The 14,543-nt window shown below is 34.5% G+C and overlaps 1 protein-coding gene across 1 annotated transcript; it reads left to right on the top strand.

Annotated features, from left to right (window-relative positions):
• On the top strand, positions 1–1,268 carry LOC137746267 (transcription repressor OFP13-like). Its single transcript, XM_068486341.2, has one exon. It carries the CDS (start codon positions 222–224, stop codon positions 1,167–1,169), a length of 948 nt encoding a protein of 315 aa, XP_068342442.2. The 5' UTR covers positions 1–221; the 3' UTR covers positions 1,170–1,268.
• The last annotated feature ends 13,275 nt before the right edge of the window (positions 1,269–14,543 follow it).

The raw sequence follows: 14,543 nt of genomic DNA, 5'->3' as shown, positions 1-14,543 counted from the left end.
GATTAGCCTAAAAAATCTCTCAACGTAAACGAGTAAAAAGACCCCACCAGTTACCTTCCCTTATACCACAACTTTAAATAATCTTCCTTCCCCTAAAACCCTCCCCTCTGACTACCCATCAATGCCACATTTCACAACTCCAAAAATTCATATTTCAAAGTTTTGAAAAACCTCATTTCTTCTCCCAATCCCTCCAAGAAAACCCGAAAAATATATTTCAGATGGGGAAGAAAATGAAGCTCCCTTTTCTCTCCAAGAACACATCAGAACTATCAAGATCTTCATCTTCTTCTTCCTCCCCATGGCCTTGGCCTTCTTGTGCTCAAACCAGAACCCTTTCTTTCAGAACAGGCAATGATATCTTCAAGACCATAAACTCAGCCTACTTTGACACCACAAACCCTACAACAGATTTGGTGCTGGTGGATAGCACACCGGACTCGTTCTTCACCAACTCATCATTTGACGAGTGTCCCAGCTTCTCCACCGTCTCTGAAGACTCAAAAGGCGGTGGAGGAGCTGGAGGAGGAGACGCAATAGAGAGTGTGATTAAAGGGTTGAGGTCAGAGAGGCTCTTCTTTGAGCCAGCTGGTCAGACAAGCTCTGTGTTAGTTGAGACCAAGGAGGCTGAGGCGGGGGCCGCGGCAGCAGCAACAGCTGATGAAGGTGGTGATGGGGTTAATAATGTTATGCCATTCAAGGAGAGTGTGGCTTTGTCAATTGACTCACCAGACCCGATTGTGGATTTCAGAAAATCTATGGAGGAAATGGTGGAAGCTCATGGCTTGAAGGATTGGGAGAATCTTGAGGAGCTTTTGTGTTGGTACTTGAGGGTAAATGGTAAAAGCAACCATGGTTATATTGTTGGAGCTTTTGTCGATCTCTTGGTAGGTCTAGCATTTACTACTACCAGTAGCAATTCTTGTTCTTGTATTATTAACTCTCCTTCTTCTCCTTTCTCTAATTTTTACAATAGTATTACTACTTCTTCTTCTTCGTCGTTGTCGTCATCGTCTTCTTCTGCGACTACTCCTTGTGTTTCCTCCGTAGAAGAAGAGTCTGAAAGTACTGCTACTACTCCATGTTTATCTTCATTGTTAGAAGGTGAAGAAGACCAGATTAAGGAAGAAGAAAATGACGACGGCGGTGGCGACGGTGTTTCATCTTAGCTAGTTAATTAATTATTTGTTTTCTAATTCGATGGAAAATCAAAACATGTATACTAGTAGTAGTACTAGAAATGATAGTGAAAACTTCAACTTTTGATATTTCTCTCTTCACCAAATTCGTGTGGAGATTACAAGCGTGTGCGCGAGTTTTACAGTTTCCCATTTCCCAACGCATATCAATTAGAGTAAGATTAGTGAAACATAGGTTAATTTCAATTAGAGTAAGATTAGTGAACATAGGTTAACTTTCATTTCAATATTCGGAACGTTACATGTAACATATTTATTGGTTATACTTTTTACAGATTTAAGATGTAGTTGATCACGTTACACTTCTCGAAAAATCTACCTACTTCTCACCTACTTAGCCCGAGTAAATTTTACATGATGAATAATGTGATTCTTTTTATTAAAAAGTCATGTATGCTATTTTTGGAAACGTTATGGTCACACTTGATGGCAGATTGAATGTGTTAATATTACGTAAGACAAATTAAAAATTTTATGTGGACCGTCAAGACATCATCAAATTGTTGATAAAAATAAAAAAATGCAGCGGGAAAAAAGGTACACTGAAAATTAGGCATCTTGCTTCAACGGCATTTTGTTAATTATATATGACATATTGACATATACTAAGCTCCATGTGGGCAACAACTTGTGGCCTCTTCTCCTATTTTTTAGTGAATATATTATTTTGTTGGATTTGTTTTCTTTAAAAAGGGTTCATCTGTGATTTTGTCATGGCAATTTAGCTTTCAGGAGATTAGAAAAACTCAAAGAAGTCTTTCAACATTTTTTTAGTTATCATTGTTTGATTCACACAATGTTTGAAATTCGTTTCTAATTATGTGTTACTCTATAATGATTATATTATTGTTGGATTGTTTAATATGTTCCGGTGTATTCTATGTATTGCGGTTACTAAGTTAAGAATTCAGTGATTTAAAATATTTTAAGTCTAACAAAATGAACAGAAATTTGCAGAGATGATCTTGTGCAGCTGATCACATTGACACAAGTGTAGCCACTGTGATTTAGTAATATCTGCCACTGTGCAATCCAATTTCTGAAATTTTGAAGCAATCAGGGCCGTTGATTTTGAAAATGGACCGTCGTTATCAATGATTGGTGCCATTCCAGCTCTGAAATTTGGCGTGGTCCTAACACTCATTTCCTTGCACCTGCACAACCCCGATAAAAACTGTGAAATTTTGCGTCGAAAATATTATCCTTGAGTGAGCGGGGGAAATTTTTGTGTACCACAAGCATAGTTACGGAGTGTTATTATTTTTCGTGATATGAATAAAAAGAAAATACATATGTTATAATTTGAATAAAATAATAACATTACGTAATAGTGTTTTGAGTATGCTAAAAAACTTACTTAGTGATGAGATTGGCATGAACATAATGAATTATTATGAATATCCATGGTTACTTCAATAGTAAGGCTGCGTACGAAAGACTGTCCTCCCCCTCCCCCGACCTTTGCAAAGCAAAAAACCTTGTTGACTTGGAGTCGCCATTTTTATTCATAGTTTTAAGAGTCAAACAAGTACTAAGTTTAAGAAAAGAAAACAAACACACCTGCAATTGCCTTGTTCAGCTTTATATAATTTCAGATGGAAAATATTTGTATGCTTGTTTTTATTTTTATTTTGTCTTCTTATTTTGGGTAACCTTATCATCATATACCTGCATATATAATAATTTGAATTTTTCACCGTTATGCAAATAGCTAGGTGTTGCAGGAAAAAACAAGAAGGTGGGATATCTGTTCTTTGGAGGTGTTATGTATGAATGTCAGTTTTTGAGTGGTGCAAAGAAGCAGCTCACACCAAGGTAAATCCAATGCAGGATAGGAACAACTCAAGCTAAATCCGATGCTACATCTCCATACTCCATACCTGTATTTGGTTGTGATCTGCATAGATGTCTTGTTAGGCAAGGAGTTATATATATGGAAGTTACAATTTCCCATGTCGCGGTACCTAATCAATCGTGAAAAAGATTGTTATTCTAAGTTTAAGTAACTATATATACTTTCGTTTAACCATGTACATAACTCAAAGTGATCATATTCTGATAACATAATATGTTTGATTGTCTTGAAACAAAAAATTATTCCCATCAATTATCAAGTAATACTATAGCTACTAAATCTTGTGCTGTTTATGTAGCACGAATAAGCAGATGAGGGAGTTACAAATTCCCATGTTGTGGTATACCTAATTAGCCATGAAAAAGATTGTTAATCTGAACAGTCGATTTGGTTGTGCTTTCGTTTAAATTGCGCATGCTGATTTATTTTGATAACGTAATATGTTTAATTGTCTGATTTAAAAATAATTGATTCCTAAAAATTATCATGTTGATTTATGTTATCATCTTGTTCTCATCATTGGGAAGAATAATTAAAGAACAAATATATAGGAGCTGTGCTATATTATGTAAATATGGATTCTGTTAATTATGATATGATCAGAATAGTGTGTTCACTTCCTTAAACGAAGAAAACTTCGCTTATTAGGCTCTAGCTTTAGATTACCTCCTACTCATAATGTTTGCTCAGCAATCAGCATAGATGCCTCAGCAATCAAATAGGTAAAAAAATTAGTCAATGCTCCATGGTTCGAGAGTCTTTTGGCTCAGCAATCAGCATAGATGCCTCTTCAATCTCTGAGCCAAGATTCTTGCCCTAACGGCGAAGCTTCTAAACCTCGTGCCATTCATATTTTAATACCTCAATCTCGATATGCTAAGGTGGATATAATGTTTAATTTTGTTTTGTTTAAACAAACAATATAATGTTCAAGTTGTAATGACTGCTGATTATATATTATTAGCAAATTAAGTTTGAGATTAATGATGTTTGAAGTCTACTCATTGCTGAAGTCTGATTATAAATTGGATTTCAAGCACTACGAGTGCTTGAAGACTTTAAGCACCTTCCCTAGGCGATAGGCCTCTGCTCCTCGTCCAACTAGCATCTATTGCCTTTTAGAACCTTGTATACAGTGTTTACAAAATCAATTGAGGTTAGTAGAAGTTTTTTTTGCTTCTCGTATTTGTAATGGTCAACACATTTATTGCCTACTTTTGTTTTAAGGGAAAGTGCCTTCATAGGTTGAATAGTTTTGAGCCGAAATAATTGTTTAATATTTTAATTTTCGATGTAAACGCTTATATTCGAATTTAATAAAAATTTCTATCGTTTGAACCAGAAAACTAATTAAGGGGTTGGCAACGGTGTAGGTCAAAATAAACTAGCTAGGTGCCACATGACAACATCAACAAATAGGTCTCACTGGGTTAGAATGCACGCATTGGAACACAATTGAACTGTTCCAGACAAAGAAACAGACACCCTGCAGGCTTTTACTTGTCCAATTTGGAGAAAATCAATATCAACACATGTTTTCCCAAACTAATTAATGCTGCTTAGTCTGCTAATTAGTGAGATAATGACCCAAACAACACCCAAGAGAAAAACAAAACAACTAACAGAAATCCCTCATTTTCCAAGAAAATTTAATTTTACACGAAAATTGGGACCAAAAAAATAATATAGAAGTTGGCATCTGTCTTATTTCAACTTGAGCTGTGTGTGGTTCTTGCATTCAATGCCTTTCATAGATCCATACGCCCGTCCCACATTTCACTCCAAGGCTTCTTCCTTTTTTTTTTTTTGCCCTAGGGATGGAAGTAAAGTATATTTATTACTTGGTAATTTTTTAAATGATGAGAGTGGTTTAGATGCAGACTACTAAAAGATCTAAATAATGAATTGTTTTTCCCCTTTGTTACTAGAGTGAGAATCCCCATAATAAAACAAAGATGATAATATGGTTTTTAATGTGTTTATTTGAATCGAACAGTTTAACATGACATATTGCGATTCTATTTAAAATTATTTATTAAGTTATTCTTGCTTTAATGCGTGATTCAAATTGGAGTATTTATAATAACAAGGAAAGTGTTATTGTCATTCCAAAAATCTTATCTTTGTGTGAGCCTCCCTAACTGTCGTTGGCTAATTGCAATCCCTAACTGTCGTTAGCTAATTGCAATCGATAGCTTTGTATTAGCTAGGACTATATGTCACTCCTCTCTTGTCTTCCTCAAAACCGTCTCAAGCAGCCTTCTCCAATGACAGCAGCCTCACCACACCCTAAAATCTTAGAATTTGATTATCACCCAGAACCCCTCGACCCACCACCACAGGCTTGGGATCGCAAGGGAGGCGAAAGAGAAGGATCGTGAGGAAGGAGGGACGACACAATCCCACCTCTTGAGGTGGGTTTGAGTCTTTGAGATACAGTTTAATTAGTTGAGAGGGAAAAGAGAGAGGGATTTGGATGGAAAAAAAAAACGAAGAGAGAAAATAATAGGAAGAGATAGAGAATTAATTCTAGAAAAAGAAAAAGAAAAAAAAAACTGAGAATTAATTTTTATTATCCTACTTCTTAGTCTGATACTGCATCAAACGTTTTACTAAGTCAATTAAGCTTAGTCAATTTTAAGTTAGTCCAACTTATCACTGAAACTAGTCTAATCCAAAATAATATAGTGCAACAAACGACCCGTAAGACATATATACGACAAAATGAACTAACACGGGTGTGAGCGATTTTTATTTAACTTTTATTCTCAAACTGATAAGCAAGCAACATTGCATTTTCATGGGATCATTGACGAAACCTGGACAACTTTATCGTAGTTTATAAGGAAAAAGATAACTACACCCCCTTTTATTACTCTATACAATCTTGTTTAATTTTGTTCGTTGGTTGTTTATGTTGGTTTGTTCAATATGGTGAAAAAAATAAAGAAGAATATGTAAAAGGAAAAAAAATAATGTGTGATTATTATTTTCTATTATATTACAGTAAGAGTGATGTATTCATTTGATACCAAAGTTATACATCATTTACAAGTGTTGGATTGCCTCAATGTATATGTCATTTCTCGTCAAATTACTGCATCCATTGTTAACACCTTCTCATTACAGAGTCTCTTTTCTTAGACCTTATGATCTAAGAATATTGTAGTCACTCACCGATCTTAGTCTAACAGTGGATAAGAAAGTACAACAACAAAAGTCGAATGATCACTTACAATTAAATTAAAATCGAAGGGTAAGTGATAACAATTTCCTTAAATGATACGGTCTAGAAGAACGAGCCTACTTTTTAGGATAGTAATATCGTTTATAAATAATAATAAAAAATAAAAAAAAACAGTGAGTCACCGACACTTTTGAAAGAAGAAATTTTTTAATGTATCGAGAACACGGCTTAGTACACCAAAAATCATAATATTAAGTGGTTGGATACTTGAAATTAAAATTTTCTACCATCTGTGTTATAACACTTGGTATATCGAGTCATATTTCTGATACACTGAAAAATTTATCAAGATGTCATGGTTGCTTTACGTGTTAGAAGGACCTAGTCATTCAAGTCAATTTAAGGCACCTTAAATGGAGCATGATGTAATTGAGGGCAGGCTTTATTAACACCAACTGCCAACTACGGCCCATATCACTCCAATCGGTACCACCATTTGCATTCAATTGGGCTTTTACCTTTGGTATTTTAAAAGCTTTTGTCACATAAACACCCCCTGACACCAACCAAAGGTCCAATCAAGGATTCAATACTATTGCTACCACCATTACTCAGCCACCATTACTCACCTGCATCATGGCTTTTCATTACGTTTATGCAGAAGAACATTCAAACCCTAATTGTTCCGTGTTTGGTAAAGGAGGAAACAATAACCATGAACAAAGATAGAAGGGAGGACATAATAAGTTACCCTCACTTGGTAAAAATATGGATGTGAGAGAACAATAGAAAAAGAATGATAAACAGATTCAAGTATTTTCGTCCATTTTTTATACAACAATATCGAGAGAAGGAATGTAGGATAAGTCACATAACAAGTCAGTCATAATTAGGTATTTAACTCACCATATATGAGAATCAAATCTAAAATCTTTTACTTGTAAATTAGAGAAATACGTACCCTTAAACCGTAATGCTAGTGACAATTTTTTCTTCCCACTTTTAAAAGGAGTTGTTAGAACTTGGGAAGAGAGGAGAGAAAAAGGAAAATATGTTGTATTGTTCTTTTGTGTGTGTGGACTAGCATAGTTGCTGTAATGTGCCAATATTAACTTGAATTAGATGCATAATTTCAATAGACATTGGCAAGTGATTACCATTTTATTAATGAGTTAATTTGTGCATTTTTATATTTTGAACCTGAACAATGTACATATGTTGGGCTAGAACACTAGCTAAGGCCTCTTGAGGTTGCTGCAACAGAAATTGAAACCCTAATATCCTAGATTACAATTCAGCCACTTCACTTGTGTATAGTTTTGCAGATGGTATTTCGATAACCTTATGACTTTATTCACTTATCCAGTTTGTGTTCTACTCCAACTTTCCTGGCTAACTACTAAGCTTTTGAGGTTCGTTAGACATTAATCACTAATTAAAGTCAAGAAAATGACAGTGAAATAAAATGCTACCTTATAAAAGAAGAAAACCACATTACTGTGAATTAAGATATTTTGCAATATCATTCTATGTTTGTTTGGGCCCAAGCTTCGGTTGCACCAAATTTAATACGTTTTCAGTTCTATAGGGTTAAAGAAACGTCCACTATAATTAAGGTTAGAGAAGTGTCAAGATGAGTGTTTTGTATTCCATTAAAATTTGTTCGGTGGGGGACTTTTTCGGCCAACAAGAAATGTAAATTGTTCATTTTAACAATCTCTTATTTTGAAGATTATCTTATTTTGAAGTCTAAACCATGAGAAGTGAAAACCGAACTTAGACGTAGATGCAAAAGTATAATGCTTTGATTAATTCGACTAAATTCAAGTCTAGACAAAGGCACATCTTCTATTGAACTAAGATCGGAATTTAAAAGTGTAGCTAATAACATCCTAAACCGATTGGATAAATCATAACGTAAACATAGATTAGCAATTGATAATCTTCCAGGCTTCTACTAAAGTAAGGCAAACTTCTATGCCCACACTTGTATGACTGTGTCCTGGATATTGTACCGAAGGACAACCTTGTAGGGTTAGGTTACCAAAAGTCACTAATAATTGGAATTTCAGCATTCCTAAAGTTACTTAAACCCCCTAAAATGTCTTAAAAAGAAAGATTAAAGATTAAACTTTTCAAGAGAGGTCAACTTAAAGGCATGTCTTTAAGGGACAAGATTGGAGCAGTAGGGTTCCAACTGCCTTTTTAAGTGTCATGTCTTTTCCTTATATTATATTTTCCCATGCTCATTGTTCCCACTATGTACCCTTTACATGTCAGTCTCACATTTTGATGCTCCAAATCAAAATGATTAAGGCTATCTCCAACCAAGGGCAGGCCAGAGAGCTCGTTTTAGCCTTTTGATATTCCAAGATATTAATATTTTAATGAACAATACATGACCATGTTTGCCTCTGTCTCCAACCGAAGGTCAAATGGTCATAGGGCTTGTTTTAGTTCTGTCACCAAAAACCGTCTTTAACCAAGGACCAAAAGGCCAAACATAATTTATTATTTAAATTTAAAAACTACAACAACTTAAATTCAAATCTGACAACAACTTAAATTTAAAAACTACAACTTATATTTAAAAATTACAACGGTAACTGGCCCAAAAAACCAAAAAAATTAGAACTTAAATTTAATGAATGGTTTAGGTATTTATAGGGAAAAGAAATTAGAATTTTTAAGAATTAAAAAAAAAAAGGACCCAAAAGAAAAAAAAAATTGAATACAACGGCTAGTAAGCTAGCCGTTGGATTCAAATTTTTGTTTAAGCATTTTTGTCGGTTATAATCAACAAGAATACTCAGCCCTCTAGCCCAGCCCGGGCTGGCTAGCTGGCTACTTGTGGCCAGCCTTTTGGCCCTTTCAGATTTTGTGGGGCCCATGAGCCCTCTAGCCTAGCCCTCGGTTAGAGACTGTTTTCAGGCTATTTTCAGCCCTCTGGACCTTTCGGTTGGAGATGGCCTAAATCTATTGGCTTATAAAGGTATCCAAATGAATGGCATAGCCATAATTTTCAAATAATGGGATCAGAATATCAATAAAATAAAATAAAAATTTTGGGCAATTTCGTCAAGCACTTAGCAAACACCTGCTAATTCCTGTTAACATATGACGAAAAGTTTATGCCAACATGTCGACAACTACTATTATTTGTAGAGACTTGTCGAGGGTAGACGCATGATTCTGTAGAGTAATGTTAAAGACTGCCAATACTTAGAAAGACAAATATGATAGAATAAAATAGAAGAAGTAGGAGAATACTGTTGTAATTTAATTTACTTTAGATGTTTATAAGAGTCAAATACAATATACAAACGAACATACATGAAGTTTTTTACGTTGTTGAAATCAAAGATAACCAATGATCCAAGGGCGAATCCACATAGGGACCTGGGAGGTCCCAGGATCCGTTGGCGATCCTAAAGCCCTGCTATAAATTTTCTGGGGACCCCTCGTACTAGAGCATGAGGTCTATGCAGGTTGTAGGTTGCAAGTTGCAGTGGCTGTCTTCTTCTCGGAGAAGATGACGCGCACGAAGAAGAAAGAAAATAGGAACCATTCCTGCCTGTCTGCTCCTTGCTTCTGCTGTGGTCTCATCCGTCAGTGCCACCCACTTCTCTTCCAACCTTTCTTTGTCGTTTGGCGGGGGCAGTACATAAGCCCAAATTTCCCCAAATTATTTCAATCATCTTAGTAATTTTTCTTATGGGTGAAATTTCCTTCATAATGTTAGTAAGATGGATATGATCTGTCATGGGTTGGTGAAATTTGGGGGTATAGCTGCCATGACTTCGGGAAAATGGGGAGGGAGGCGGTTGGTGGAGGTATGGCAGCTTTGTTCTTAGTGAGAGAGAAAGTGAATGTTTGGAAACTAATAAAAGAGAAAAATGGTGTGTTTGGTTAGAAAGATAGTGGGAGCTTGAGGAGAGTTTTAATTGACCGGTGTCTTAAATTTAGTGGTTCATATTAGATAATCAATAACTTAGGTACTCCCTAATAACTTATGAAACCTCGTAATGGACGCTGGAATTATGATTTTATAATTTGTAATATTGTTTTGCATATGATTTTTGAATGAAATGTATTATATTTAAATTTTCAATGTTATTTTTGTCTATAAATTTTTTGACCTCTATAATTGGGACTCCCTGAGTTTAAAATCCTGAATCCACCACTACAATGATCCTATATTAGCTTTGCCATCGACCCAAATGGACTCGTATAATTGTCATATCCAGTTACAAACTCAGGTTCTTTGGTTCAACAAAAAGTTGAAGGCATATTGTATGTCTGTGTTACAGGATACTAAAAATTAAAGTCGGCTATGCTTTCTTTCCGGTTGGTGATTTAGCTCATGCTTGATTATGTAATATGCTCATAAAACAGTGTTCAGTTCTTTGGCTTGATTTGTTTCAATTATTATCTTTAATTGGGAAATTATTGTGTGTAATCGGTGGTATATATCTCTCTCTCTCTCTTCTTCTTTATTTATTTATTTATTTATTTATTTTAATCAAGTCAAGTGACGGGAAAGACAAAAAATTATAGAATTGGTAATTACATGAAAGGATCTCATGTTTACTAATGAGTCAGTCAACTTTTTTATTTATTCTATTTTATTAAACGTGTATTGTTTATGAAAATTAAACTTAATGCTTTCTCCGATAAGGTAGAATTCATATTAGGTGTTACAAGACCAAATGTTCATACGTCAGTAAGAGGGTTTAGATGTTACAAGACCAAATGTTACTAGATCCTTAGTAAGAGCTGCATTACTGATTTAATAGAGAGTTTAATAATTAGAACTCATTTTACTCATTTCTTTCAAGTATTTTTGCATACATTTTCTCATCACCCTCCTCTTTATTTCTTGCTTTTCATTTAGTGTTTTCTTTCTGAGTGAATGATATTATCTTATCGTAATTTCTCTTCTCTTACGTTAGTTTCCGGCACACATTTTATGCTCATTTTTATATGAAGTCTACTCCTCTTCAGTATTCTCTGTTGCGATTCTAAACTCTTCTCTTTCATTTAATTAGACTAATGTAATATATTGCTTATACTTAATATCTTTTCTTATAAAAATAAATAATAAAAACAATTAACCATCATCTCTCTCACACAGCAACTTTTTCAAATTTCATTAATGTAGATGTATCATCATCATCAATGTAAGAATTGAATGTGGTCTACTATAAGAAGGGTTTAGTCAAAATCTAAGTGATTGAGGGAATCTTCTTGGTCGTGGAAAAACTTAAGTGCCTTCTCCTTCATTTAAAATTTGAAGCAGGTTCATGCATATGCATCATGACTCTGTCCAACGTCTCTCTCCCCCTTAAATCCTCACTTTACGAACAAGAAAAATTGAATTTTTACAAACAAAAGATAATGAGTGCCTCCCTTCTCCTCCTGCCTAGTAAATTAATTGTAACACATATCAAATCTCTGTTTCAACAAGTACACATTCACATCAAGTCAATATCTTTGTTTAGATCTTTTATAAGATGATGGGGAACATTTTCCATCATCTAAAATTTTCTTTGGGCCAGAAATGGCAAAAAGAAAGAACTAACTTGGTAATATGGAGAATGGCTACAGAGAGAGAGAGAGAGAGGCACGAATGCAAACTGTAATTGTCCGTCACTGCAAAGCAAAACCAAAGAAAGATCCTCTCCGGATCCTATTTTAGGGAATCTTAGAGATTTTTTTTGTGGGGATCTTAAGAATCCTCATGTCGTAATCATTTATCGTACATCGTATAGTTAGTTTTTGTCAGGTATTATTCGTGTTTAATTTTAAATAAAAAAATCAAATAATTTCTTATCGCACGATATACGATGCATAACTAAAATGTAAAAATCCTTAGAATTTTCACAATTTAGATCCAGATGAAATCCATGTCCTTTGGTTTATATGGCTTGTTACAGATAGAGTCAAGTGGGTCTTCATTATCGTGGCTTGTGCCCAGCTGATGGCTGCATAAAGATCACTTTGGTATTGAGGACTTGTTAAGGCCTTAAATTCCATTTCAAGCACATGGTGACATTTGATAAAGTGATATATTTAGAAGTGTGAAAAATAAATTAATATTGAACTTATTATTTAAGTTTAAAACTTTTTAATTACAAATGAAAAAAAAAATCATTAGACCATATGTGATAAGTTCATGGTGATATTTAAAATTGTTAATTTAATCAGTAATACCTATTTTTTATGTATATTTTTTAAGCTCTCATACATCTTGTTTAATTTCATCTGTTATTTTCGTTCAATTTTTTTAATTTGATGGTTAAACATCAAGAAAGTTTAGTGTGCAACGTTTTTTTTTTTCATTTTTAATCGTGAAGGCTTATCACAACACCTTGCAATTCATTGATTTCATCCACACTTCGAATATTGGACATCGATCCCCTCCTTTTTATAACCTTTACATTAGTGAGTTTTCTATCAAGTTGCTTATGAAACTATATATATATATATATGACTCAGATTTAAAAAAAAAATTATAATATATGTATTTTTTGTGTGTGTGTTCTTCATAAATAAGTTTTGCATGCATGTAAGGAACTATTTAGTGTTTAAAAGGTTAAAGTTTATAAATGAATTTTTATATTTTACTATGCTATGGGTACTTATCATAAGTGTTTGATGATTAAATTGAAGTGTTGAAGCATATGTCTCGCATAAGAAATCTTATGCAATTAAATTAATTCTTTTTATAATTATGGTTCTACTACTTGCAATGAGATATTTTTTTTAAGAAACTACACACTTATTAGATAAAACATGTGGTTCTACCACTTGCAATGAGATATTTTTCAAGAAACTGCACACCTTAAACTTGGTGTTGATTATTAATCGGTCGCAAAATCGTCTCTCAAACTTTGACATGAAGTCACATTGCTTGAAAGCTATATATTATTATTATTATTATTATTATTATTATTATTATTATTATTATTTTTATTTTTATTTTTTGAGGTGGAGGGAGAGCGATGTTCGTTTATGCAAATAGATAATCAGTTGATGTTAGAGGAGAAACATACGGCAGAGAAGACGAGCCGGAGAGAGATCGAAAGCCAAGTTGCAAGTGTGTGATTAATAACCTAGAAGGAGCCAAAAATATAATGGAGTGTTGGAAAATGTATAAAGATATGTCAGTCATAGACATTTCTATTCTCTCCTCACATATAAAATTGCATAAAACAACTGGCTTTCACCACTTCCAACTCTCTGTAATAATTATAATCCAAATCCCAATGCCTATCTTTCTCCCCCAACAATGCCCTAACTTCTTGAAACTTGCCCTATTTGACCAACCCAACTTACACTCCTAGAGATAATACATCAACTCGATCGTTTGATTTATTTTTAGGATTGGATAACACTTGTTTAAACTCTAATAACTTGTGTTTATTTAGTGACAGTTTGCCATAAGTATGATACATGTTATCAAAATTGTCGATTTATTGGAATAACAGCCTTGGGACTTTGCCTGCCTTTTTCTTGAGATTCATAGTTGCATTACTAATAACTTCCTTGCTCGTAGACAATGCAGATTATGTGTGACGACCCGTCCTAAATTATTATATATTTTTCTGCCCGAGTGTGTAAAGTGACGAATATGCCCTCGTTGACTTGGTGACGTGGATGCACATATGTAGTTTTAAATTATCTCCTCGCCGTATGTAATTAAATTGTACTTGACGTCACGAGCGCGTCGACGCGAGTTAGGGTCGAATCGGATTTCTATTGAAAAATGTTATGGTGATTAAAGATTGAGATTGGGTAGAAATATAATTTTAGGTTGCCTATCACTTATTCACCAATCATTTTAGTCCCTATATTCTTGAGCCAATCAGATTTGGATTGTTTTGTTTTCCTTGGGCCAACTAGAACCTAACTCTCTCTCTCTTCTTCACGGCATCCCAATCAGGGCTTGTGAACATTTTCTTCTGACCAATCTCGGGCACACACACACATACACCCACACACGTACACATCCTTCTTCTTTCCCTCACCTTCTCGACCTTTCCTCGTCCGTACACTGTAGCACCCATACACCCAACCATCATCAACTTGCACAGATTGAGCTTTTGAAGACCACCTTCGTGTTCCTTGCAAGCTTAGGAACTAACCGTACCCTTAGTTCGAAGAACAGATCACGGGAACTCGAGAAACCATAACCTCCGGCGAGGTGAAGTTTGCTCCGTCACGATCCTGATGTGGTTTCAAGGTTTTATGGCTTAGTAAGGTACCCACTCAACTTCTCTAACATCTTGGAGCAATTTTG

This window comes from Pyrus communis, chromosome 12 (genome assembly GCF_041283825.1).
Source record: "Pyrus communis isolate YQ-2024b chromosome 12, ASM4128382v1, whole genome shotgun sequence".
Taxonomy (NCBI): Eukaryota; Viridiplantae; Streptophyta; class Magnoliopsida; order Rosales; family Rosaceae; genus Pyrus; species Pyrus communis.
Note: the sequence above shows the minus strand (reverse complement) of the source record. Positions and strands in the feature narration are given on the sequence as shown.

What these genes read in the sequence shown, in the direction of transcription:
- LOC137746267 (XM_068486341.2), top strand. Translation starts at nt 222, where the DNA reads ATGGGGAAGAAAATGAAGCTCCCTTTTCTCTCCAAGAACACATCAGAA.